The sequence below is a fragment of the Fundulus heteroclitus genome, chromosome 15, assembly GCF_011125445.2.
Source record: "Fundulus heteroclitus isolate FHET01 chromosome 15, MU-UCD_Fhet_4.1, whole genome shotgun sequence".
NCBI classification, from domain to species: domain Eukaryota; kingdom Metazoa; phylum Chordata; class Actinopteri; order Cyprinodontiformes; family Fundulidae; genus Fundulus; species Fundulus heteroclitus.
Genome location: NC_046375.1, coordinates 28,326,010 through 28,353,686, shown reverse-complemented (window position 1 = coordinate 28,353,686; position 27,677 = coordinate 28,326,010). Strand labels below are relative to the sequence as shown.

At 42.5% G+C, this 27,677-nt stretch overlaps 2 protein-coding genes across 2 annotated transcripts; one reads left to right on the top strand and one right to left on the bottom strand.

The window, feature by feature from the left end:
* Nucleotides 1–6,170: 6,170 nt before the first annotated feature.
* On the top strand, nt 6,171–9,372 carry marcksa (myristoylated alanine-rich protein kinase C substrate a). Its single transcript, XM_012854516.3, has 2 exons — nt 6,171–6,596; nt 7,533–9,372. Exons 1-2 carry the CDS (start codon nt 6,501–6,503, stop codon nt 8,235–8,237), a joined length of 801 nt encoding a protein of 266 aa, XP_012709970.1. The 5' UTR covers nt 6,171–6,500; the 3' UTR covers nt 8,238–9,372.
* Nucleotides 9,373–11,437: 2,065 nt separating this feature from the next.
* Nucleotides 11,438–25,046, bottom strand: LOC105919235 (histone deacetylase 2). Its single transcript, XM_012854517.3, has 14 exons — nt 24,866–25,046; nt 22,475–22,587; nt 22,115–22,232; nt 21,939–22,013; nt 21,425–21,563; nt 20,217–20,358; nt 20,006–20,098; nt 17,013–17,121; nt 16,797–16,937; nt 13,965–14,073; nt 13,651–13,781; nt 12,439–12,594; nt 12,298–12,355; nt 11,438–11,771 (listed from the first exon to the last, which is right to left on the bottom strand). The coding sequence occupies exons 1-14, from the start codon at nt 24,918–24,920 to the stop codon at nt 11,738–11,740; spliced, it is 1,473 nt and encodes a 490-aa protein (XP_012709971.2). The 5' UTR covers nt 24,921–25,046; the 3' UTR covers nt 11,438–11,737.
* Between the last annotated feature and the right edge of the window lie 2,631 nt (nt 25,047–27,677).

Sequence of the window (27,677 nt, the reverse complement as noted above, 5' to 3'; positions counted from 1 at the left end):
AGAGCTAGCTGTTTCCGCTGGCATGTATAATTGTAGGTCTGCGTTCCCCACAGTGGATCTGGCCCCTGCTCCGGCTCCTGCCGCTTTGTTTTTTCCTTAGCTAACGTCCCCCGCCCTGGCTGGGAGCGTTCAGGGAATATCTCCTTCTGTTTTGGGTGTGCCTCTGTACCCACACAGATGGTGATTTAGGCACCCCGCATGTCAAGCACCTCTCTGGGCTTATCGTTTGCAGTGACTTCATGCTCCGCAGGTTTTTTTTTTTTTATTATTTGCATAAAGCATGTGTTTGAACAGAGCAGGGGCTGTTTGGTGTTGGGAGGGTAGGGGCAGATCTGATAAGAAACAGGAGGGTTTATCTTTGTCCTCTGACTCTCTGCCATGGGTGTTCAGTTATAATTAACCAGCTAACAAGCAGCCAGTAAAAACTCAATCACCTTTCCAGGCTGCTCTCACCATCACTGCCACTTTAAACAGTAACATCCGCTATAGTTTGTGAAAAGCTGTCCTTATTTCATTCAGTGAACCAGATTCTCAAATTGTTACATCCATCCACCTTGTCTTATCTTAGACTGTAGAATTACAGTTTTATTTCTGGCGAAGGCAGAGAAACTGTGTAAAAGTTGAAATCTAACTCTGATTAGCTCAGCGGGTCATGTACCTTCACTTCTCTATGCTCTCCTACTGTTTTAGATGCTGAGTTGTTCTCAAGCTACTGTCATTTACGTTTGTATGCAACACTATTGTAAGAGAATAGCTCAAGACTGAAAATAATGACTCAAAAGTGGCCAGTCAATACCACATTTTGAGTGTTTACAGACAGATATTACAATCACACAACATCTGAAAGCCACATAACTAGTTTTATCCAAGCATATTTATGGAAAGTTAATTGGAAGGACAACATATCACGGAAAAAAATGTCCACAAACAACAGAGATGATTTTGGCCTCGGGAGGATTGTAAAAGGAGAGGACTGTGGCCAAAGTCAGAACTTCAACAGCCACCACATACACATATATCCTGAATATGAGCAACATTCTCTGTTATGCCACTTCTGAAACAAAGACAACATCAGAAGTATCTTAGTTTTACTGGGGGGCTCCCTTGTTACTTAGTTGTTCCAAGTCCACTTTTCAGAAAAAAGGAAAAAAGCAAATTAAATTTCATATGGAAATCAAAGTCCCTGAGCCTAAAAGAAGAATGGAGAGGCACAGAAACCTTGATGCTTGAAGACCAGAGTGAAGTTTCCACTGCCAGTGATGGTTTCGGGGACCATGTCATCTGCTGGTGTTGCTCTACTGGGTTTTTTATGCACAAAGTGGAGTAAAGCTAAACAATATTTTGAACTTTTCAGTGAGACCATCAATTACTGACAGTCACCCCAAGTCTGGCTGAACATAGATTTGAAAATTTGGATACATTCATAATGAACAATGTGCAATAATACTGTTAAATACTGTTAAATAATCCTGTTTAATAAGCAAATTCAGCTATATAGATTCCTCACTGTTGCTCTTACCTGGTACCACTTAATGTAAAACGTCATTCCATTTGTATATAAGTCACCTGAGCGTACATAAGTCACCCTAAATATCTGCTTTATTTCCCCTGTACCTTTTATTTTATTTTTATTTTTGATACACTTTACATATGTGGACACACTGTATATACCTTATACCTTATGCACCTTTCCTCCTTTTGGCACCTTTCTTTTTGTTTATTAAGCCGATGTGTGCCAAGTAAATTTCTCCACTGTGAGATCAATATAGCCCTATCTTATCTTGTCTTATCTTATCTTGTCTTAAAGCTAGGGGTTACATTCCTCCTGTAACTTGCTACAAAGCACCTTCACCTTTAGTAGTCAGAGTACTGGTGAGCAGTAAACATAAGCAGAAAGATGGAAAGTGAAAGAGGAGAAATAGAAGTCAACCAAAACACTGACTGACAAAGCAAAAGACCAGATTAAAGTGATGGAAGGTGTCCAGACGGAGACAGAAACCAGCAGGACTAGATAATTCTAGTTGGGTTTATGTCAGGATGATGTATATGTTGTTGTTTACAGCTGTCACAATTAATGATTACATATCAACTGTCAAGCTAATCTATAATTAGTGAAAAACATGAGGAAGTAATCCCAAAGATCACTGGTTTGTACATTGTTCCTGTAGCCAGCTCATTATAAATATTTCCTGGTACGGATATTTCCTGGTACGGATTTATGACATGGCAGTAAAGGCAGAAAGCGGAGCTAAATTTTGGGTATTCTAAGTAAACGTTAGGGGGATAAATCTTTGTGAAACTGTTATCTAGGTGCAATATGTTCCTCTATCTGTGTTCTTTCATATTTCTCAGACTTTATAGTGGAACTGATTCTAAACATACCAGCCTGGTAGTATTTAATCACAGCAGAAATGTACGATTTATTTGCTGCTTGTTTTATAATTTTTACTTATATGAACAAAAGTGTAATGTTACATAAACCATTCCAGTAAGTTAACCAGATATTTTATTGACTTTACATTAACACATACCTATCATATTGAGAATACGGCTGTTAATACTCGCCTAAAATGTGTTTCATGTTCACATGTTTAATCATGAAAATGCTAGTTGAAGTACAAAAGATAAAGTGCCACGATGAAGCTCTATGTTTAAATATTTTAAACTCCTGAAAAACAACCTTTCTCTACAGAACGTATCTCATGATAAAGATGCCACTGTTGGCTTACAGGCTCAGGGGAAAACAGCAGACGGTGTTATACGGTTGAACCAAGGCCCTTTGTAAAAGGAATAAAGGACCAAAAGGATGTCAGTAAAATCATAGAACTTTATGAAAAACACAACATGCACAAGATGCGAGGAGAAGCCTTTCTTCCTACAAGCCTCCAAACGCATATTGTGAAACGCAAAGATATCAGTGAAACTCAGTTAGAGGCTGTCAGTAAGACCCTGGGTGTGAGCCATATTCCAGCTAAGTAAAGAACTGCTTTTACTCCCAGTCCGCCCAGGTTAACTCTGAATACAAATGCTAGTTTTTATTTTTTATCAGTCAAATTGATTATAGTAATTGGTTGGACTATTATTTAAACTGCAACTATTTTGATAACTGGTTGCTTTATAAGGTATAAATATGAATTTCTGACTATAGCTTATTTAGGGTTTTATTTCAGTAAAATCGACAACTGTTGCTAATAGATATTGGATGTTATTGTGACTGACATATATAACACAGGGTTTTCTGTCTAACTGGTTTGGAAACAGGAACTGCCTATCCCTATGGATCCTCTAAACAGCTGACTGAATGCTAAAGGTTGTGGCCTCAGTGAGAGTGGCCTACTTTGCATTACACTTGATAACATTTAAAAAGCAGGAATCTGAATCGATTCCAGGAAGCCCACCTGAATCTGCGCAGAACCGGTTTTGTTGGCGTTGAACACAGTCCCACTCTAGATGAACACCGTTGATTCTGCCGCTGGAAGATTTGCATTGCAAATAGGGGGGGGGGGGCTGTCTGAAAACTCACCACATCACAAGAGTACACAGAGACTCAAATGCCCCCACCTCACCCCCTGACCCTTCTTCACTGACAAAAAGACGCATATGGAGGATGATATGCTAGTAAATTTCCTGCAACAAGTCAAACCAGTTAACCATCTTGCTGTTTGGTCAAGGTCTGCCTCTTCTTAGACCATGTCTCCATCTGTTCTTTCTGTTGCAGTCATAACGTGAGGATGAAACTGGTACCAAACTAAAGGTTACAGGAAATGCAGTTACCTTCTGAACATGTTATGTCCATCATAAAAAAAAAACATGATGGGTGTGGGGGGAATATCCATGATAGCATGTGGGTTGCTGTCACGGTGGGCTTGTAATGGAACTAATCAGTATATATCAGTATAGATTCTGTGACATCCCAGACATGGCAGGCCGTTACATGATATAAACTTGTGAAAATCCACAATTGGAACATTTTCAAACTGCGCCTCGCCCAAGCAACAATATGGTCCAAACCTGTTTTTTTTTTTTTTCTTCTTCCGCTTATACGGGCTCGGATCACGGTTGGCAGCAACCTAAGTAGGGAGGCCCACACTTCCCTCTCCCTGGCTACTTGGGTCAGCTCTTCCGGGGCAATCGCCAAGCGTTCCCAGGCCAGCTGAGAAACATAACCCCCCCCCAGCTTGTCCTGGGTCTTGCCTCCTCCCGGTGAGAACGTGCCCGGAACACCACACCAGGGAGCAGTACAAGAGGCAACTTAACCAGATGCCCGAGCCACCTCAACTGGCTCCTCTCGACGTGGAGAAGCAGTGGCTCTACTCTGAGTCCCTCCCGAATGACCGAGCTTCTTACCCTATCCCTAAGATAGAGCCCTAAGAGCCCAGATATACCTGCGGAGAAAACTCATTTTGTCACCTGTATCCACGATCCCGTTCTTTTGGTCACGACCCCAAGCTCATGGCCATAGATGAGGGTGGGAACGTAGAGTGACTGGTAAATCGAGAGCTTCACGACAGGTGCAGCACCAATCTGCCTATCGATCTCTCGCTCCATTTACCCCCCATTCATGAACAAGACTCAGTTTGATAGGACGGGGAATGCCCAAAACTGTCCCACCTTTATTTAGTTTGATTCGCTTTCCCACTTCGCCTGTCAAAGTGGACAAAACTGTCTGGACAACATCATGCTGTTGCAGAATCTGCGCGTTTCGTGGCGATAGCGCATAAGGCTGCCCAGTATGAGCAGCAAGCAAGCCAATAAGCTATTCAGCCTTTTGCTTTGTATGCATGAGATGAATACAGCGGTACCGAAAAACTGATGAGTGCAAGAGACTACAGAGTGTTGCTGTGGTTACACGGAGGTGGAGAGTGGTAATGCAAGGATTCAAGCATTTTCAGATCACACACATATGCCCGTAAATCATCAGAGACATCGCTTTCTTTTTTTTGGTTCACTTCCTCACTTTGGTTCGCTAGCGCGTTTACATTTCCCTCTTCAAGTGAATTACATCAGGGTCCATTAGCCAACAGAGACCTGGGTTTTCACCGGGGACGTCTTTTGGTCAGGAGTTCACTGAAAGCTTACCAAACTGCCCTTAAGTGAAAGCACTCCAATTGACCCTATAAGGAACCTCTGTGTGTGGTGCCCTTCCCTGGGTATTTTAACTGACTGCCAGATGCTTCGGTTACAGCCTGTACTCCATCCCCAACAAATGATCCCACCACTGGTACCCTTGGCTGGTCTTTCTAAATGTGACATTTTCTAAAAATGAAATCACTTGTACATTATTGCTGCTTGACCTGTGTACATAATTACATCCAAATCAAACCATTCTTCCTGGAGGATCCAATGGGAATCAACGTATTTGTCAATAAGTCAAGATAATTATGTCACAGAAACATCTTCTTTTCCTGGAAATAGATTATTTGATTTTTCAACACAAATGGTGATGCTGAATCTTTATCATGCTCCTTACATGTTTGCCGACTAAACGTAGATTGGGTTAGAATTTATTCAGTCAAACTTTATCTGGCCACAGACTAATTAAGGACTGATTTGACCTAAAGGATGTCAGATCTTGCTGAACAAGATGGCACTCAGGCTTACTACAAATACTAATAACTGCACCACCCTCCAGTCTTGGTATATTTTTGTTTGGCAGGAAGAAACGTTATGGAAGGGTATGATCAGTTATTTGACCCATGATTATCTTGTTGATTCAAAGGTTTTAAATCCAGTTTGTAAAGCCTTTTGTGTTTTGAACCATGAAGTTTATAAGTACTATTTCAGCATTTGTATAACACTTCATGTACATATTTGTGTATTGTTGTGTTATTTCTGTTAATTTAAACTAGTGCCATGTTGTGGACATGGTTCTTACATTTTGTAGATAATAGGACATTTAACATGTTTACTTTATGACTTTAAAATCCTGACAAACATTTACTTAAAACCTTTTATCGTTTTATCATTATTATTTATGCCTTTTACATGTTTTTGGAAGAAAAAAAAAGATTTAGTGTTTACAGTAGAAACATTGGCTTGGTAGTTCTCTTGAGCTACGCCGAGACCCATTGTTCACGCCTTTTCTTCTTAACCCCGCCCATAATTTACATCGACGCTGTGATTGGCCGAGTCAGAGTACGGTGCCGTCATCGCTCCGGGCGCCCATTCATCTCTGCAATTGGGCGTTGGGCTGTGCATCTTATTAACAACAAGGGACATTTCTCCATTTTGCAGCCCGTCTGCAGCGAGACGGCCACCAATCTGGGATTTTATTACTTCTCCTCTCTCAACCAACTGCCCCCTGCTCCACAGAAAACCCTCTCTACTCTCACTGGACCCTGCTCATCATTTTCTTCTGAACTTTTCTCCCCCTGCAGAGACAGAGACGGACAGAAAGAGAGGGGGACCGAGAGCGTTTGAACAAAGAAGCTTGTGGGTCTTTGTTCGGGGTTTTCCTTTTTTGGGGGATCGGTTGGGTTTCTTTGTTGGAGCGATAAAGCATGGGAGCGCAACTGTCCAAGACAGCTGGAAACGCTGAAACTGTGGCTGAAAAGGCCGGAGAGGCTGCGGCTTCACCCAACAAGAGCAACGGACAGGTAAATGAGATTTTAACAGACATCTGGTAGAAGCTGGTGGTGGCGGAGGGGGTGCGCTCCCAGGGCGCAATCCGTGCGTAAATGTGCATAAACTGAGAGGGAAAGCACACATGTTTAGCGGATTACGCGCTGAGTTCAACAGTTTGATGTAGTCAATTTTCAAATGTACCCGAGCGAGACCAACATTGCTTGATGTTAAGTCTGATACACGATGTGGTGAAGGCATTATTGATGGATCCTCTTGTAGAGTGGTTAGAATGAAACATGTGTTGATTGTTTTGGGTGAGTTGGAGCTGCTTTCAATGGGAATTAAGACGTTAGGCAGTGGAAGTCAGATTAAGGGAGGACAGCAATACAGTGCGCACTCGGAGCACCACGCCTTTTGTTGCAGATGCTCGCCTCGAAAGTCGAGATGGCAGCCTAGTATCACCCAGGAGGAGGAAGAGGAGGAGGAGGAGGAGGAGGGGTGGAGGCAGGGAGCCGGGCCGTGCGCCCCGGAGAGGAGGCGACGAGCGCTGCAGGCGCTCCAGCAACGGCGTTGTTTTAAGTGGGAGGCTCCTGTAAATGTTATGTTTACTAAAGATGTTTAAAGCATCAATTGCTGTAGCTTTAGTGATCGGAGGGCTTAATGAGGGGCATCTGCTGCTTTAACAGCCAGCTGCTTCACCGCAATCTCACTGCGCTCAATCTGAGCCAGAAAAGAGGAAATATGTTGGTGTGTTTTTTTCCGTATCATTTCCATATAATTAGTGCTTTGCTCTGGAAAGCAGAACGATTGTGTGTGTTTGCGTGTGTTGTTGTGGGGTGGTGGTGTCCTTTGTTGCTGATCTGATGGTGTCTGCTGCCCCCTGCGTCCACCGATGGAAATGTCCACCCCGGGGATGGAGGCCAAGCCAGGTCTTTCTGCCACTGACCCCTCTCGTTTCTCCTTCACAGGAAAATGGGCACGTCAAGGCAAACGGAGATACCTCTCCTGCTGCGGCTGAGAACGGCAAGGAGGAGGTGCAGGCCAATGGCAGTGCAGCTGCCGAGGAGAGCCCCAAAGAGGAGGGGGAGAAAGCCGATGTCGCCCCAGCTGAGAAAGAGGCTGCAGGCGAGGAGAAAGTAGAGGCAGCATCTCCGGCTCCTGCTGAAGGAGAAGCTGCAGCCAAGGCAGAGGATGGAGCAACGCCATCTACCAGCAACGAGACTCCCAAGAAGAAAAAGAAAAAGTTCTCATTCAAGAAGTCTTTTAAACTCAGCGGCTTTTCCTTCAAGAAGGCCAAGAAGGAGACGGGCGACGGGGCTGAGAATCCAGAGGCAGCGGCAGAGTCAGCGGCGCCTGCAGAGGGCGCCGGGGCTGAGGGCAAGGAGGAGCCAGCAGCTGCCACAGAGGAGGCCAAGCCCGTGGAGGGGGAGGCGACCCCTGCTGCAGAGCAGGCCAAGGAGGACGTAGACAAGAAGCCAGAGGAAGTGGCAGCGGCAGCAGCAACAGAACCAGAGAAAGCCACCGAGGAGCCCGCAGCCCCAGAGGAGCCAAAGGTAGAGGAGAAACCAGCCGTGGCCCCTGCAGCATCAGAGGAGGCGCCCAAGGTAGAGGAAGCCACACAGGAGGCGGCATCAGCAGACACCCCGGCTGCTGCCCCGGAGGCTTCTGAGTAACATAACAGAGAGGAGGAAGAAAATCCGAAATAAAGATAATCAAAGAACATTTCCCTGTTTGTGCATTGGAGTGATGCCACATGCTGGCTCTGAAGAACTTGCCTGCAACCAGGGAGATTTTAAAGCTTTCTTAAGATTTCATTTTTGGTTTCCAATTCCGCCCCCCTTTATACAAAACCCATCTCAGTCCACTGATCCAACCAGGGAGGTGGGTGGCTTCAGCACAACCGATCCATGCTCTGCCATATGTTTTTACATCAGTATTACCTTTATCTGGTTCATTTCTTATTATTTTTTAATAAAAAATGTAAACAAAAATAGTAATGGACTCGCCCGAGGTATGGAGGAGACATGAGGATTGGGGGTGGGGGGGGGGTTCAGCGAGCCTGGGATATGTGCCACTGACTATTAGACTATGAGTAGCTTTTATGAAGAGAACCGAGACCAACATTTTAAAAACTCCACTTGGTTTACAACACTAAGACCTTTTCTTTTCTTTTTTTTTTTTTTTACAAGATTCCCAATCCCAGAGATAGCTTTTTAGGACCTGATATAAACTCATAGGAGCTTTTCACTTCTCATTAGCTGTACCAGTCAGTGATTCAGTAGGGACACGAGTTGTATAGGCTTCAATGTTAATTGTTGGTATAAAAAAAAAACATGTAAGTATGTATAGGCGGGGTGTTTTTAACTGTGATTATTGTACAAAAGAAAATCTTGATCTCAAGAAGCACATAAAGGTTTGCAGCTCTCTTTTTTCCACATCCTCATTTTTGTAAGATACCGACAGACACGCAGCAGACAGACTGATCTCTCTTTTCAAGCAGATTTGACCTGAAAAACAAGCTGTGACGAGTGGTAACCGTTTCTATACTGTGCTATGTTCTATTCCAGCAGACAGCTTCCTTTCAACTTCAATTTACCAACCTTATCAGATGCAAATGTTTGTGTAGCATCTTGTCTCTCTTTAATTCCTTCTTTTTTTTTTCTTTTGTAAATACTGGAGAAGCTTGGATTTGACTTAGAGATGGAATGTAACTTTGCCTACGAAACAGTTGCTATTAAAACCCTCCTGCTTAAGGTGTTCTGATTTTCTGTGAGCACACTAAAAGCAAAAATAAATGTGAAGAAAACACGCTGCATCTCTTCTTATTCAAACGCGGGACTTTGCTCTGTGCCTTTTCAAGGGAACAAGCATTTCACTTTTGCCCACACACAAAAAAAAAAAGAGGAAACATGAAATAGGCTAAAGATGAACTTCAGACCACATGCTTACTGAAAAGGGATGTGAACACCAAAGCGACGCTTCTAGAACAGAGCGGAACAGCTAGACCATAGTGGTGCCTTGCAAGTGTTCATCTTTCCAACATGTTGCCATAACCACAAACCTCAACGCATTTAATTGGAATTTGTCATAGACCGACACATCGTGGTGCATAATAATGAAGCAAACAAAATGAAAACACTAGAAACAGGAGTAGATGTATACCGACACATTACCAGCCATTTCTGGAAGTTGACATTTCTCAGAGGAAGCCACAAGTCTTGAGGCAGAGCTATAAGTACACAGAAACGGCTAAAATGTAGGCAGGAAATGGACCGATTTGGTCTATGCTGAACATCTTCACACCTTTTGCCATCACCACATGTCATATGCTGTCAACTGTGACACATTTCAGCCAATAACAGGTGGCAAATGGGGAAGTCTGTTCCAGTGTCCCCCCCTGGCCCTCGGCCCATTCTTTTACCAGGCGGCCGGCAAATCACGCGGCCTGGCAGTGAAACGTCACGGGTAGGAACGTGTTTTCTCCTGAACGCGAAGGAAAACATTTGCCAGCAAGAGAAGGAGACTTACAATGAGGCCTGAGCCATCAGAACATCAACATGGAAAGCCTGGTTCAGATCAGGTCCAGGCGGATAGGAAGTTCTGACAGTACGACAACCCTTTATGTCAAAAACATAAGAGGATCTAATTCATTTTATTTAAAACAACTTTCTTTTGCTGCCATTATGTAACGAGCATATTAAACCGTTATGGTTGCCATTTGGTTGCTAATGTTGCAGAGACGTGAAAGCAGCTCCTGCTCAACCTGGCGATGTGGTGCTACCGTGTTTTATTCTCCATGTAGCTGGAGTAGACGGCGGTCTCTGCAGTTGACATCTTGTAGTTTTTTAAGACGTTGAAGTGCCTCACATTGGTAAATGGCCTGCACCATTTGAGCAGACATCTGGGGGGCCGGGCATTTGCTCCCTAGCACCCGTGGGGCATCTGATGTATGAACTGGCTGGTGTTGCAGTGGCTAAGCTGTACTTTAGTACTGACTGAGGAAGTGGGAATAAAATACAGGCGGTCACATATTAAGAAAAACTGGGACCATATGTAACATTGGAAGTTTGAATCTCAAACCAAACTAGTATAAGATAGGCAACTTTCCTGTCCATCTAACAATTATAATCTATCAGTATATGTGACCACTGGTGTTTGATTTCTATTCCTGATCTCTTGGGTAACTAAAGTTTTTTCCCCCATGTGCTCAGGTTTATAAATGGATCTTTGTTCTAATTTAAACATTTTTGGTTTCAGTTAGAGAGCGGTCACATTTTTTGATATCAGCTATGGGTTTGTGACCACCTGTATGTCAGGACAGCTTTCCAACAGCGCCCCCTGGTGTCACAATATCAGTTTGCCTCAGAGTCTGAAGCGCCTAAAAGCACAGACTCCATCACCCAAGCGGCTTGGTGCCATCATCACCACCTGCTATATTTGCCAACAAGGCAAATCAAATCAAGGTTTATCCAAAGCCTCTGGGGTAGAACACACAACCGGAAGGCTCAAAGGTCACAGATTTTTTTATATTTTTTAAAAAGATGGAAAAGGTCAAACGACTTTGTCCTAAAGACAAAGTAGCAGTAAGCTTCCCTTACAGTACCTACAACTGTAGCTGCCTTTCTATAACTTGAAGCCAGTTTATGGTGTTACAGGACCATCGTCACAGCCAACACTGACATTAATAAAATCATGAGGCATCATGAAACAAAATGTTTATATTGCTAAAAGCAATGGTAGCCAGTTAAAGCAGTCTCTTTTCTTTTTACTCAGAAGGGGAGATACTTTATCTCCTTGGCAGCACCCCATCCCCGTGGCTTATTTTCATCACACAAAGCTGCAACAATGAATGTAAATAAATTCAACATCACACTAAACAGTATAAAAGGTTTTATTGACAAGTTTAAAATATGAAAATTTCAATCGCAAGCCAGACAAGTTCAGCTGCGAGTTAACCCGTAGTCAGGCTCATGTTTCAGAACACAGTATCAAATGCATCAAAAGACGTCTGACAAGCAGAAATGGTGAATGCTGGTGGTCTACAAGAGACTTTTTTACAAGGTAAAAAACTGAAGATGCACAATAAATATAATGCTTCAGACAACATCTGAGCCAAGAGACGGATCCTTGGGAATGGACAGCACCGCTTGGGTCAAACGTAACCAAGAAGACTTCAGGCGCTGCTGCTCTGCTCGGTCTTCACAGTGCTGCAGGGCATCAAAAGCATTAATAACAATTAAAGGTTGATGCAGTTTAGTCAAACGTGCAAACTCTGCTTTTAACAGGGCTCTTTATTTAAAACATAGACAGTTCTAGAATCTTTTAGATTTTCACTGTTTCCAGGTCTCAGTATAAACCTTTCCTATGAGTACACAGTGAATTCTTACACAGTGGTCATGCTTGCCCCACAAAAACAGCATTTCTTAAAATTTAACAGCAGGAAATATTACATCTGGAAATGCTTCCCCTGAATACTTCTCTCAAAATGGATTGTCTTAAGGCCACAGGTCAGGTTTATTTGACTCAAACATAATGTTTGCTTTGCAAAACGATGGAACCATATGGTAGACTGCAGCCCAGTCTGTGCAACAATACATGTTTGACATATGGAGCCTGAGTGTGCAACACTTATTTTTGCATTAAAACAACTCACAAATTCAATAAATGCTGCTCATAGTTTGAGAAAGTCAGGTTTTCATCATTTAGAAGTGGAATACGGCTATTTTTGTTTACCTTTTGCATTCAGCCTTTTCTGAGCTGCTCTCTTTTGTCTTGTCCTCTTCTTTAACATCTGAAGTGGAGGGAAAAAATAAAAAAATCCATTAAATCCCATCCACCTTCACGTCCTGCTGGTGTCTACGCGTAGTTACTGACCGGCTTTTTTGTCCTCGCTCTCCTTCTTCTCCTCCTCCACCTTTGGCCGTTTGACTCCTTTCTTGTGATTGGCTGTGTTCCTCCTGCCACCCTGCCCCTCATCCTCAGAGTCAGAAAACTCTTCATCACAGGCTATCCTCTTATCTGTAGCACGGACTGCAATCACACAAAGGACCCATGACAGCCACTTTCTGAGCAGCCAACAGACCAAGTTAAACCATGTTCTGTCAAATTAAGCGTGCCTGTATTCATTCTGTCCTACAAAGGAAGATGAAGAACCGATATCAGTGACAGGCTGTCAGAAAAATGACTGTGACCATCAAACTTAATGTGCAATTTGGCTCAAAAGTCAGACTTTGTAACTGTTTCCTGTCAAAGTACTCAGATAACCTCTCTTCTTTTTCCTCATGAGACTCCTAAATGGGGCTGCACAGTGGTTGGTAGCACTGTGGCCTTGCAGCAAGAAGGTCCTGGGTTCGAACCCCAGGTTTGACCTGGGGTCTTTATGCATAAAGTTTGCCTGTTCTTCCTGTGCATGCGTGGGTTTTTTTCAGCTTCCTCTGACAGTCTAAAAACACGATTTTTACGTTAACTGGATATCTACATTGCCCTTAGGTGTGAGTGTGTGCAGGCATGACTGTCCTGTGTTGCCTTGTGATGGACGGATGATGGACGGTGTCTGTTTCCAGTGAGTGCTGGAAACAGACACCAGGCCCTCCCTGTACGGAAAAGCGCGAGTAGAAAATGGATGGCTGGACGACTAAGTGAAGGGAACCTAATGAGCCTAAAACTAGCTGTCTAAAAAGCATTTTACACAGAATATAAAGAGTTAAGGGAAAAATAATAATATCCTGTTTCCTACTAGTGTGCAGCCATAATCAGATCCATGTATAGTCATGGCTAAAAGCTGCTGCACAAGTTCTGCACACGTGACAACACAATTAGCTCCTCACTAGAAGACAGAAAGTGAACTTTGCAGTGAGCTAAAAATAATCTGATCATTCTGCACCATAAGCAGAATGGGAACCATTATAACTGGACCTGTATGTTTTGAACAGTAGAGTCACCTCTAAAACATTTTGTCATGACTGTTGGTCAAAAGCTTTCTGGGTTCCACAACCGGGGATTTCCTGATGCCGCCATGACGGCTGTGCTGCTTCCTAATGTGATTTATCTTAGCGGTTTTTCACTGTGCCAGGAGAGCAGCCTTACTGGACAATCGTTTGTCAGGGTCCTCAGTGTCCTCGTCCACTGTGTCGTCTGGGACAGCGTCCTCTGGGATGGCCTGCATCTGGACCCCAGGGGCGTGAGGCAGCATCCGCAGGTTCTCAAACAGCCGCTGCCTGAAAGGTCGCAGTCCAACAGGATTTTATTGTTGTCAGCAGCTGCTTAAATGTTACATGCTCAACAACTTTGCAGATAAGTGGCATTCAGTAATTCAACACAGTCAACTAGATCAGTGGAAAAATAGAGTCTTCAGCTCATTCAGACAGGAGACTCCTCGTGCATCAGGCGTTCACACGTACTTGATCTTGTCCGTGTACTCCTGTGTGTTCTGGTTTGTCATGTTGGAGGGGCTGATGTGCAGCTTGAAGTCAGGCCCAAAGTACTCAAAATAGTCATTGTACGGCAGTTCTGCAACAGGAACAGCATTGGGAAGTGTAAGCCACAATAAGAACAAGAGAAACCGAGAAAGAAGCAGCGAGACACGTCAACATGGCGCGCTGAGGCTTTCTAACCTCGTCTAACCTCAGGCATCCAGTTCCGTTTCTGTTTGAATAGCTAATGATGTTTGGTCTCCTAAAAGCTGTCTTGGTGCCACAGGTTCTACTTTACAGAAGGGCAAACTAAAGCCTAAGCAAAGAGGGCAGTCAGGGCAACTGCCGCTGTATGGGGTGACGTTCTGTATCTTGCCTCAGACTGTTTGCGCCGACTGTTTCTGAATACGGTCTAATTACCAGGAAGATTATTTCCCTTTCTGATGTCAGAATGAAAAGATTGTGGCCAATCAGCAGCCTGCTTAGGACATAATCAGCTTTGGACATATTCTTGGCCGATGCTAATTATGACACTCTGTCTTAATAAAGCCGAAGTTATCCAGAGCCTAGCAACAGTTACCCATGACACCAAGCTCATCTATATTGTACTTTCAAACATATTTACGTGTTCTGATTAACCGTATGACAGACGTTCATCAATATAAATCAATGTCTGCTGTGTCAGTCAGAACCAGCTGGACTTTCTTTACTTGACCATGAGGCACACAAAACCAAACATCCAAGCAGATCCTTGTGCCTGAAACTAAAAGTGACCAACTCTGCTCAAACGTCAATCAGTTAGTGTTTTACTAGTCATGAGGAAATAGAACATCTATTCAGAAGCACAGTCAGAATAAAGTTGAGGCATAACCTGACCAAGGCATCTAGTGAAGGGGCACTACTGCCACCTAGTGAGAGACAGAAGACAGCAGATAACTGCTTTGCTGCTCTAATGCTCCACAGTAAAGCAAGCTGTTTTATAATCTAATAGTAACACATGTCAACTTAAACTTGATCAACCAACTTATTTTTCCTGATTCAATAAATCAAGTTAAAAATAAATAGATAAATAAAATAATTACCTGAAACTAAAATGCATCAAATGAACTGTGGCAAAAGTTGCAGTGACGCAGAGACAGATCCAAAGTTAATGTCTGTCTCCAATCAGGAGCCTGAACCTAGACCTCTAAAACATTTGTTTAATTTTCTCTCAAATTCAGGTTGCTTCAGAATCCTTCCTTTTCATATCAAATTCATTGGGCTGTGGTCTCTATAGAAAGAACTAAGATGCGTTGGTGTGAATTCCTCCTTATTGTTGCCCCACAGCCCCTCTGTTGCCTCTGCTCTGAGGTGGGCCTGAGAGCAACTCGTTTGGGTGAGATACATCACACCAGATCGCAGAACGTTTCTCTCCACCTCATTTGGCCGCCATCTTTGCAGTATGCAGGGGAACTGTGAATTGTGTGGGTTAATACACTCTAGAACTGAACTTTTTCACTTCTCCACTTGTAGGTTCAGCATCCTTCAGCTTGGACAACAAATCACGGCAAGAAATAAAATTGTTGGATTCGCGAGATTGTTAAGCTGGAAGTCCATGACCTTGTTTAGCAGCTGCACAGTTAACACTGATGTAATTGTTTAAAAAAATGTCAAACATAATAGAGAAAACTGAAAGATATGACCCAAACAGAATATAATGCAGCTCCTGGAGAGACTAAATCCATGCATAGTATGGGAGTGTGGAAGTGGAGACCTAGTGGTTAGACAGCCAGCTGTTTATATCTTGCAGAGGCCCCAAAGGTCGGCGGTTCGAAACCCTGTCACTCTGGCACCTGAGCAAGACCTTTGACTAGATTGCTCCATGTGTGCCACTCAGTGTGGCAGCTCACCGCTCTCTAAGGGATGGATCAAACACATTCAATGACTAGATTTTATATGCCACCTTTAACAGCACAAGTGCCCAGATTGACACCATGCTCAGGGTTTACCCCACCGTATTATGAGCCTAGCGAGCTGACAGGCAAAACTTAAAGTAGACCTGCATCAAAAGGTGACAGAGGGCAGCCCGTCTGATCCCAGACTAAGGCATATTGCAATAATCCAGATGTATGGTGAGAAAGGCATGAATTATCTTTTCAAAACCCTGCATGGTCAAAGCAGTCTTGATTTGGGGAGCAGTGGCTCAGGGATTAGAGCAGGACGACTGGAATGTGGCAAGTTCCCCGGTTCCAATCCCACAGACTGGCAGTCTGGGTTCCTAGGCAAGACCTTTAGCCCAGAATGCTCCATAGGCATGACTCCTTAATAAAGGAATGGGTTAAATGCCGAGGATGTATGTTGAAATAACCAATCAAAATGATCAATAACTATTATCAATGGTCAATTTTGGTAATTTGTCAGAGCTTGTTTTAACTATACATCTGAACCAAACCCAAGGTCGTCATCTAATCGTAACACACAAATAGGGAGATGTAGTGATCCAGCCAGCCTCTTTCAATGCACTTTCACTGTGAATAAAATAACACAGAATGCTGAAAACCCCCAGATTTGCTTGATCAAATCCACAAATCACTGAATTTCATCACGCTCCATGTTTGCATATGTCCGATCCCATGATTCCAAGAGAAACGTGGTCCAACACAAGTTTACAATAACCTTACTCAGAAGAATGCAAGTTTGAGAACTGGAAACAGTGTTTGGCACCATAAAGACCTTTTACAGAGGAGTGAAGAGTTCATGCAATGCCGCAGGAGCGACAGGCATAACACAAAACCATTTCAGCTGATCTTCACAGCGACCCATGTGTGATGAGTAACGAACCATCGGGGATGTCCGTATCCAGAGCCACGGCTGTCTCATAAGTCCAGCAGCGAGCCACGTTACGGATGGTGTATCCTCCTCCACCAAGCATCAGCAGCGGGAGGTTGAACGACCTTATGTACTCCACACACTTGGCGTGACCTGGTTAGACGCAAGGACAGACATGAAACATTTGCCCACAGTTCCATATATCTGGACTGTGTGGTATATATGTACCCCGGATGGTGAGGTTGAAGCAGCCGAGGCGGTCTCCAGAGAGAGAGTCTGCTCCACACTGGAGCACCACGGCGCTGGGCTGGTACATCTCCATCACCTTGGCCATCACCTGTAAGACCAGAGTGCTAAATTAAGGAGTTTCAAGCCTGTGGCGTCCAGTTTCTGCTGCGACATGAAGGCTGGAGCCAGTATGTAGACAGGGGATCAAAAGAAAAGCCTTCCTTTAGCGAAACAGAAAGAAGCAAACATGGACTGCTTCGCTTTACAACAAAGAGCGTTCAAGCTCTTCTTCAGCAAAGACACATTTCCTCAGTGACATGATGAGAGCTCAAACTGGCTAAACCACATCAGGTACAAGTTTATTTGTCCACAATGGCCCAGCATTTGACCATAAAAGAAAACACAAAAACACATAATTTCGTCTTCAAATGAAACAATATACGGCACACGTTTGTCCTGAGCCTGAAAAGAACTTTGCACAGAGCCCGACCAGCAGACAAACATTGTTGTGCCGTCTGCCGCCAGTACCGCAGAACTATCAGGAAGAAAGGTGGCCACAAATGATGCAGCTACTGGAAGCCAGCAGACCGTCCTGCAGTGCCTCGCAGTAAAGTGACAGCCGGCGTGGTGGAAGACCAACGCAATCCACAGGGCCAGGGTTACATAACATCTTTGTTGTTGCACCTCCACTGCCTGTTGCTTATTCGCTTGGCTCCATTGCTTCTCCTCGTTTACTCATTGCGCGCTTGGCCAATAATGTACCGCTGTCAGCACATGAAGCTGTGCTAAACAGTTATCTTTCAAGGGTATTAAGCTAATGCCCCAGTTGCAAGCAAAGTGTAAGACTCTGGAATCACCTGGAAATTTTATACCCTTTTGGCAGGCCTTAAAAAAAATTGTGTGTATGAACGTGGATCTAAACAGCAAGCGAAAATATACAAAGAAATTATTGTTGTGGGTGTGAAAGCTCAGAATTAGATCTGTGAAAGAGTGAAAAAATTAATATGAAAGCAGGTATTTATTTACACATTTGATTACACATTGTGTAAACATCAGGGCGTTATGATTTGTGATTTAGCCATTATAGGCCAAAGTTTAACATTTTATGGCACCAGGATGTTTTCATTCCAGTGCTTGAAAAATAGAAAATACAACTAATTTTTATACAAGCATGGTTTTTATTAGTGTCATGTATTGCAAAATTGCATATTAAAATGCCCAAATAGGCTTTTACACTTTCAGACATAAAAGGATAAAATATGCGATTAATCTTGAGTTAACTATTGACATTATGCAATTAATAGCGATTAACATGTTTAATCGTTTGACAGCTGTAATAATAACCCATTAGGGTGTGATAAATTAATCAGAAAACCTTTGTATGCAACCAGGAAGAGCTGCTGGCCGATCTCTTCCGAATCTGAATAAAAATTTCATAAAACACCTCCTTTAGGAACCCACGTCTGTGAGGACCTCACATGGACTGTTAACACATCAGCACTGGTGAAAACGGCCCTGCAGGGACTTCGCTTCCTGTAGATGTTGCAGAGGCACAACCTGTAGGATTACCTGCTGGTGTTCTGTTACCAGTCTACTAGAGTTCACACATCTCCCTGTGCTTCTCCACCTGCTCTATTCCTGACATTAGGGTTACCGCATCTGCAGAAAATATCAGAGGCTGCCCTCTGGCCCGGCTGGAGGACATGGCCAGATGCCGTGGCCCAGCAGGGCTCTGAGGATCACACCCTGATCATCACACGTGACACCATCTGCCTTCTGGTATAAAGGTTCAGGTCCATGAAGGTCAAAACAGACTGAGGGACAGTTTTATCTCTGGGCCATCTGTGCAACATCCTCATTTCCTTGTTTTGTGGTTAAAATGTGCAATATTGTAGTGATATATATGTACATATCACTATTTCTGAATATTGATTATATGCAGACATGTGACTGTATAAATATTTACATTTTATTTTCCCTCTAATTTCCTAAATCTTATTTGATTTCCTGCAGCAAACAGCAGCAGCTGAATCCCGTTTCTTGGACAGTGATGCATTGTGACAATAAAACCATTTTATTCTATTCTTCAGCCACAAGCACAGTACAGGCAGACGTGATCAAAAATGTGCAAAAACTGCTTCCTCAACAAGATTTTTGGGTTCTGACAAGACCCAGACTCCCCTCAAAACTGCATGAACAACATGCTGGTGTATTTGTGAAAAACAACATTCAGGGTGTCGTTTCTTCGTGGAAACATTTGAAAAGCACAACGCGGGGTTGAGGGCGACAAAAAAACGGTCATTAAACCACCCAGTCTAAATAGCTAACATGCTAGCTGTTATTAGCTCCATGCACAGTACCTCCATGCTGCGCCCCTCCCTCGATTCACCCGCTACACGGCTGCGTATGGGCTTCCTAAACATACGACACCGACCGCCAGTATAAGCCCATTTTCTGAGGGAAACTCAGCAACTACACACTGTAAGTAGGCCTGCTGCGATAATAAATCAATTAATCGCACGATAAATTTGAATCACATGATTAATTCAAATAACCGCAATAATTTGCGTAGGCAAGCTTGCTTATTTTTCTTGGGTTTCCATCTTCTCTCTAGGACGGGATAGCAAAAATGTTTCAGTACGCTGCACCGATGTCTGCTCAACCCTCCACTGTCGTTTCCTCGGTGTCAGAGGGATTAAATCTTGCCAGGGTTTCCCACAGAAAATGGGGCAATCCTGGCGGTCGCTGTCTGGAGGCTCACTGTTCTCACTTTCCGTCTGTGTGTTGCTTTGTTGCTCTGTTCATTTTCTTCAGCTTCAAAACTACTACCCAGTGTGTGTGTGCGCATCTTTAGGCCCTCTTTGCCCTCAGCTGAAAATCTATTAACTGACACGGTGGGACACATTTAGACACAACGCGACATTAGACAAAGTACATTTTGAAAATGCTATTAATTGCAGTGCAGCTGTGATAAAATCCAGGTTTCTACTTACAGGTTTGAAGATTTGCTCGTAGGACTCATCATCAATGCCGTCCCGCAGTGGAAAGTTGACGGCATAATATTTGCCTTTTCCTGCTCCGATGTCCTGAAGCAGATCACACACACACACACACACACACACACTGGATCAGATTCTGATCTTCTACAGACTTGAACTCACAACTGAATCTTTCTGATTTTATTCCAAGACATTTTGGGCTCACCCTGAGGTCTCCTGTTCCAGGGAAGTACTCCCCGTATTTATGAAAGGACACGGTCATGACTCTGTCTGTGGTGTAGAAAGCCTCCTCCACTCCGTCTCCATGATGGATGTCTATATCGATATAAAGCACCCTCTGGTGGTACCTGAAGGAAAAACAGGACATAAACAAGGCTGCAATAATTACAGGTATGTGTAAAAAAAAAAGTGAATATCGGGAAAAAACTTCAAAACCTTCTGTTGCTCATATCAGAAAGTGAAACTCATTCATTATATGGATATATGTGGGGAGAAATATTTCTAGGCTGTATTTCTTGTAATGGTGCTGCTTATGTCTTACAGACAATAAAAAGTCAGAATTCCCCCTTTCAGAACATTTTAATTTTACATAAGATTAATAAAAAAGGATATTTAATTTTTTTTTGTAAAGTCTCTCCTGGTAGACTTGACTGTGGAGTTCAGAAAGAGTAGTGGACCAGAACTAGAAGCTGACACAGCTGGTTCTGGTCCACTGGGCCCCCCAAACCATCACTGACTCAGTAAACTTCACACTGGACTTCAAGCAACGTCAACTCTGAGCCTCTCCACTGCTCCTCCAGACTCTAATGCAGAATTTACTTTCCTGTGAAAACAGGAATTTGGACCATTGAGAAACAGTCCAGTCCTTGGGAAGCTCCCCAAAATTCTTGAATAGATTCCCCTTGACGATCCTCTCAAAGCTGCATTTCTCCCTGTTGCACCTTTTCCTCAACTTTCTATGAATATGCTTTGATCCAGAGCTCTGTGAACACCCAGCCTCTTCACCAATGACCTTTTGTGGCTTCCTTGCCTCTGATTGTCTCCTACCGACCCAGACTGAGAGAACATTTAGAGGCTCAGGGTGCCTCTGTTCTCAGTTAATTAGCTGATCAGGGTGTGACACCATGAGCTTCCAATATTTAGCATTTAACAATATTCAGATTTTCTGAGACACTGAATTTTAAGTGCTCCTTTTGCTTCAAGCCATAATCAACAAAATTAGAAGAAATAAAGGCTTTGAATATTTCACTTTTTGTGTAATGAATCTGTATAATGCACAAGCTTCACTTTTAGAAAAAAAATAATAATATTCAACATTTCACTTTTTTCAATTTTATTTTCAAGTTTTGAGATGTACCTGTAAAAGTAAAGCAGAGCCGTTTACTTTGTGGAAATACTAGCTGATAATCTTACTTGAGCAGCTCCAAGATGGCCAAGACGATGTCATTGACGTAACAGAAGCCCGAAGCTTCAGACTTCTTTGCGTGGTGGAGTCCTCCAGCCCAGTTCACTGCAATGTCCGTTTGCTGCCGGTTCAACTTCACTGAACCAGCTTGGCAAAACAGAAGGTGGTTAATCAGAGTAAAATGTCTGAGGCAGAAAAGTCTAGTGCTGACAAATTTTTTTAAACGTGATCTATGGCAGCTATTGTTCAAACAAAGACCACATCAGCAGGTGTCACCTCCTTTTAGGTCACTGTAAGTCTCTCGACTGCACAGCTAAGTTTATATTTCTACTCACTTCTTTGAATATGTAAAATATATACTGTTAAACTATCACGTATTGTAAATATGTTCCTCTGGACTACAGTTTTAAAGGAAGAACCAAAATAATTGTGGAGGTAATCTTTAAGAGTTATAAAACATGAAAAGTGGATAACTTTGTCCTTACATCAAAGAACTGAATGCATAACGTATCTGTGACTCACCAGCAGACCCCCCTGCAGACAACTGGCAGAACTCAAACAAGCCATCAAACACAGGGCAGTCCTCACCAACGTTGACTGAAAACAAGCAACAACAGAAAACTTGTCAACCACACACAGATAAGGTTCCCAAATGCTTAACTGTCTTCAGATGTCCGACAGAGGCAATGCGCTCTCACATCGCTGCATCTGCTTGCTGAACTCGCTCATGTTGTCTGGCCGTATGGATCTGAGGAACTTGATGTAGTCGTCGCTGTGGTACTTGGTCATCTCGTCTGCAGTGGCTTTGTGTGGCCGCTGAAGGGCGAACACAAACAGACCCAATGGACACCCAGACAGGGAGAGCAACAACACGTGAGGCTGCACCGTCTCAACGATGCACCTTTCAGCTCATTTATCAGACAAAGCATCAGTTTCAAATAAAATGAAATAAAAATCAAGGACAGAACTGTTGAGTCTGTTGGTTCTGTGTGTGTAACTGTCTCTAGCCCAGTAAATCCTAGCAGTATTAATATAGATCAGCCCTGTTGGAAACGTACATAGACCTCCATTTTTCTGTACAGTCCGTAGTTTAGAAGAAGGTTATGAGTCATCCGGATGCGATGTGGCTTCATGGGATGGCCTTGTCCATAGTAATAATTTCCTATATCACCTGCAAAAAAAAAAAAAACGAAAACCAGGATCAATTCAATGCTAGGTTTCCCTCTTAGCTATTTTCATGGTTCAGTTGATGTTATAGAAAGTCTGCTAACATGTGGAGAACAGCCAGAAGAAAACATGCAATCCTCTTTATAGACAACACAAACAAAGTGTTGTTATGAGAAACTTGGATAAAGTGCTACAGTGCTAAGTCGGGCTGGACGATAATTCAATAACGACATATATCGATCGATAGACGTATAGCGATGATAGAAAAAAGGTCAATAAAAAGTTCAGTAGAATAACAGTTTTCCTTCCTTTTGCATTCTAGCCATATGGGTTAATATTACAGTCATTACGTCCTCCCAACCAATCACAAACACAGACCCAGGAAACACTCCGCCCCCAAGCTCCGCCCCCTTCAAAGAGTTCATAGAGCACGTGTTCCTTTTAGTTTTTTTTAAAACTTGCAATTTTGGTAAAAAGTTGGTAGAATAAAGAGTTACTTCTTGAGACTTTTTTAAAAATATCGTCCAGCCCTAGTGCTAAGCTAGCATTACGACACGGATGTTTGAGAGCAACAATAAAAGCTCCTGTGCCTGTGACAGAGAAGCAGTAAACCTCCTGGATAACATGAGCTAACGCTAGCTGTAACTAGCCTGACGGACACGGACAGCCCAATGACGGGGTTCTGTTGGTCAGAGCGCTACGTTTGACACAGCGGTCAGTTCTGATGTAAGATTTAATTTAAAGGGATGAATGCAGCCTTGTCTTTTCACGTAATTTGACGATTTCTCAATCTCAATGTAGAGGTTACAGGTCTAGCGCCCCTAGTAGCTAAAAGTTACACTGTGCTGCTTTGAATTCAAATTTCTGAGCTCATCAGTGTTGGTAATATGTCCACATTGTAACTTTGCCTGCAAACTGAACTATCATGGTATTTGTGCGTTCACAAAGACATGACATCCATCTTGTACCGCTCCCCACTTGACCGTTCAAGACCGACCAAATCACGTCTCGGCCAATCACGTTGCAGTACTATGGTTTAAGGCGGGACATACTGCTGTGACGAAAGTAAGAAGTGCCAAGCCCACAGCCGAGCCAACATAAACATGGCAGCGCAGGAGGACGGGCGTTTAGCTGCTGCCATCACGTCTGTTTTATCAGAATCCACCATTGTCGTGAGTGTCACTATCCAAATAAGCACACCTGGACCAGCGTAAATTGTTTTGGTTTCTCGTGGTGCCTGCTGTTTACATCATTTTCATTTGATACTGTGATTGGCTAAAACCAACCATTGGTACGTGGGCATTAGGTGTCACTTTGCCCAATCAGTTAGGAAAGTTCTGCTGACTGTCCCTCCTTTCCACGGACAAATGTGATGGAAGCAGACCCAGAATGACAATGTGAAGAACATTATTGATCTGGCTTGACAGGTTACGCACATTGTCCCTCATAAGCATCCTTGTTGTCCTATATTTGTTTTTAAACCTGTTGACCCTAGGTGAATACTTTGAGTAAACGACATGTATTACCCGTAGAAGTGACAACCCTTCTGCCAGGATGTTTGGTATGGTAGCCTATGTTTTAATCTAATTAAAGGTAATCAAATCATAACAAATGCTGGATCTCTTGGTGCATTGCTTGTCAAGACATTTAATGTGGGATTTCTTAAAAACCATTGGCACCTCAATTTCTTTTTGGATTTTGGTCATGAAAAGGGTCACGAGAAGTAAAACGTCTTTCAGATAACAGAAATTGTAATGCACTTGTCTTGCAGACATAATGATCCATATTGGAGACATATTACCATTTACCACAGAGGAACAACAACATACACCAATCAGGCCTGGGTGTCAGCTGTACATTTGATTGGACGCTTTCTTCACTACCTTTGTATCATTTCATTGGGTTCATTTGAAACAGCAACGTAAAAAAAAAAATTGATACAAAAACCCAAGGGCAAGCAAAGCCCTTAGAACAGTATTACGAGCATTAACTTCGGAATTTGTCTTAACAAACATGATTTAATGCAGTATCCAATTAGTTAAAAAATTTAACATTTTACTCTCTGTTGTTCCGGATATTAAGGTCGGCATACTCTTGGTTAAGCTTTAAGTTAGGTCAAATGCTTGGTGACTCTGAGCTCCGAGGACGCCATGGTTTAATAATGCTAGCTCCCTGATGCTAGTTCGCTAGCTAGCTAATGCTACAATCACCTGCAGCAGCAGCAGCGACTAGCTTCATGGCTAACGTTAGCCTACCAGATGCAGCAGAAACCCGTCACATACCGTCGTAGTAGTAGCAGACCTTCTTCTTACTCCCCCCTGTCGTGGTGTAAGCCATGTTAGAAGCACCTTTCGGTGGAAAAAAAAAGTTTTGAATATGTTTTATCAGACGTAGAAGAGGATGGACGACATCAACACAAGGTTGCTGAGTAGGAGGAGCAACTTTACGGGGATGGGAGGCGAGGCGTCCCGCTGACAGGAGGCGGGCAGCGGGGGCCACGGCACCGTCTCAGCGCCTGGAGTGGTTTCCACTCCAAAGGACCTCAAGATCATTAATACAAAAACACAGATTTAGTACTGAAAGATGTCTGAGAAAATAAATAAATAAAAAAACCAGACACATGACGAAGAACAAAAACATTTAAACACGAACAAACCTACCTATCCACCTTATTAATGGCAGCGTTACTATACTGAAGCTTAAGATACTAGAACATACAGTAAAGTTGTATGTTTATAATCCTTTGTAGTGAGCTGTATATACATACATACATACATACATACATTATGTATGTATGTATGATACATACATACATACATACAGGACTGTCTCAGAAAATTAGAATATTGTGATAAAGTTCTTTATTTTCTGTAATGCAATTAAAAAACATGAAATGTCATACATTCTGGATTCATTACAAATTAACTGAAATATAGCAAGCCTTTTATTGTTTTAATATCGCTGATTATGGCTTACAGCTTAAGAAACCCAAATATCCTATAGAATATCGTGAAAAAGTATACTAGTAGGCTATTCAACTAATGACTTGAAGCGTCTAATTAACTCGAAACACTGCAGGGTTTCCTGAGCCTTGAAAAACTCTCAGCTTGGTTCAGTAAACTAAATCACAAGTATGGTAGTGGTTAAGAGACGACATCAGATTCTCACAGTAACTGGTGTACTGACCATGGCATTACTGTCCTTGATTGGCCTGCTAATTCCCCTGACCTGAACCCCATCGAGAATTTGTGGGGTATTGTGAAGAAGAAGCTGAAAGACACCAGAGCCAACAATGCAAATGAGATAAAGGCCGCTATTGAAGCATCCTGGGCATCCATAACACCTCAGCAATGCCACAGGCTGATTGCCTCCATGCCACGCCGCATTGATGCAGTAATCTGTGCAAAAGGATTCCCAACCAAGTACTGAGTGCATTATTAGACATTTTCAAATGTTTGATTTTGTTTTGCTGTTATAATTTTTTTTTTTACTTGGTCTGAGGAAATATTCTAATATTTTGAGATAGGATATTTGGGTTTATTAAGCTGCAAGCCATAATCAGCAATATTAAAACAATAAAAGGCTTGCGATATTTCAGTTGATTTGTAATGAATCCAGAATGTATGACATTTCATGTTTTTTAATTGCATTACAGAAAATAAAGAACTTTATCACAATATTCTAATTTTCTGAGACAGTCCTGTACATATATATATATATATATATATATATATATATATATATATATATATATATATATATATATATATATATATATATATATATATATACATATTAGGAACTAGTTATCACGTTAGCTGAATTAAGGTTATCTCTGGAGGGGCTGAAAAAGATCTACTGCTTGGTAGTAAGAATCTCTTCTCTAAAACAGAATGACATGCATGCTGTCCAAAAATATGCCTATGCAAATATGGAACAGTGGCAAGACAAAGCCTTTCAGCACATACAGGGCAGCTGCTTAAAGCTGATGGAGGAAAAGCTGTCTGTGACTGGGGCTGAGGTTCAGGATAGCTACCCTAATTATGCAACCAAAGCTGCAAAGGAATGGTTTTGATCAACCCATGTCCAATCAAGCCAAACTATGATTACTGCAATGGCCTAGACCGAAAACATCCAAAAGTTAATCTGCGGCAAGGCATGAAAGTTGATGTGTGAGTCCATGCGGACTGAACTTGAGCTATTTTACAATAAGAATAGACCAAAAAATTCTGTAAATGTGCAAAGCTGTAGAGACCAAGAAAAACTTAAAGTTAACTGCAGTACAAGGTGGTTCTACAAAGTGTAGTTGGAACATCACAAAATGTGAAAAATGTTAAGCGCTACGAATACCTTTGCAAGGTGCTTTGTGTGTCTTCTTGGCTAACATGCAAAATAATTCTGCCTTATTTGTATATAAAAATGTCTGTCCGAAGCAGCAAGTGCCATCTTGTGTTCTATATTTCAAATCAGACGTCACACTCCTGCAGGCTGACATGACCATTGCGTATTAAACCACTGGGTGTCTCTGCTATAGCAGAAATGACAACATCAACTTTATTCAGTGTTAAGCTAATTGGATCATGTGAAAGACTAATATAAACAAATATACAGTTTTGCAGACGTATGCCATTAAATGCATTGGGTTTTATTTTACTCCTCAATCTTTGTTTCGACTGACCTGGTTATTGTAGCCAAATGTTGATTGTTTCTGTGTAATACAAGAGCGGTTTTTGTCCCATCAGAGTGGTGGAAATGGATTTCCATAGTTTGAGCTTCCATTGGCACCCCTAGTTAGATTAAAAAAGAAAGAGCCTACAGTTAGTTTAGTAGTATGAAACAACTCTGGAAGAAACAAAGAAAAAATGTATTCATAGAGACAAAAACATGTTAAGAAATGATTGTTTTAAACAGAATCATTGATGGCAAACCTATAAGTATTCCTGCTTTAATTACTTTGAACATTCCGTTTTACCGACAGGTCAGGGTTGAGCCTTCTTCTTCAACGTCAGCTGATTGGGGCAAAGAGTTAGCAGATCTTTGGCTATTCCTGTGTGCATAATCTCTTTAGATCCTCCAGAGTTGTGGGTCCTCTCT

What these genes read in the sequence shown, in the direction of transcription:
- marcksa (XM_012854516.3), top strand. Translation starts at nt 6,501, where the DNA reads ATGGGAGCGCAACTGTCCAAGACAGCTGGAAACGCTGAAACTGTGGCT. An exon ending in CCAACAAGAGCAACGGACAG is followed by an intron (nt 6,597 to 7,532) that starts GTAAATGAGATT and finishes TCTCCTTCACAG; the next exon opens with GAAAATGGGCACGTCAAGGC.
- LOC105919235 (XM_012854517.3), bottom strand. Translation starts at nt 24,920, where the DNA reads ATGGCTTACACCACGACAGGGGGGAGTAAGAAGAAGGTCTGCTACTAC. An exon ending in GGATACGGACATCCCCGATG is followed by an intron (nt 14,074 to 16,796) that starts GTTCGTTACTCA and finishes TTCCTGTTGCAG; the next exon opens with AACTGCCGTACAATGACTAT. An exon ending in GAAAAGGCTGAATGCAAAAG is followed by an intron (nt 11,772 to 12,297) that starts GTAAACAAAAAT and finishes GATGCCCTGCAG; the next exon opens with CACTGTGAAGACCGAGCAGA.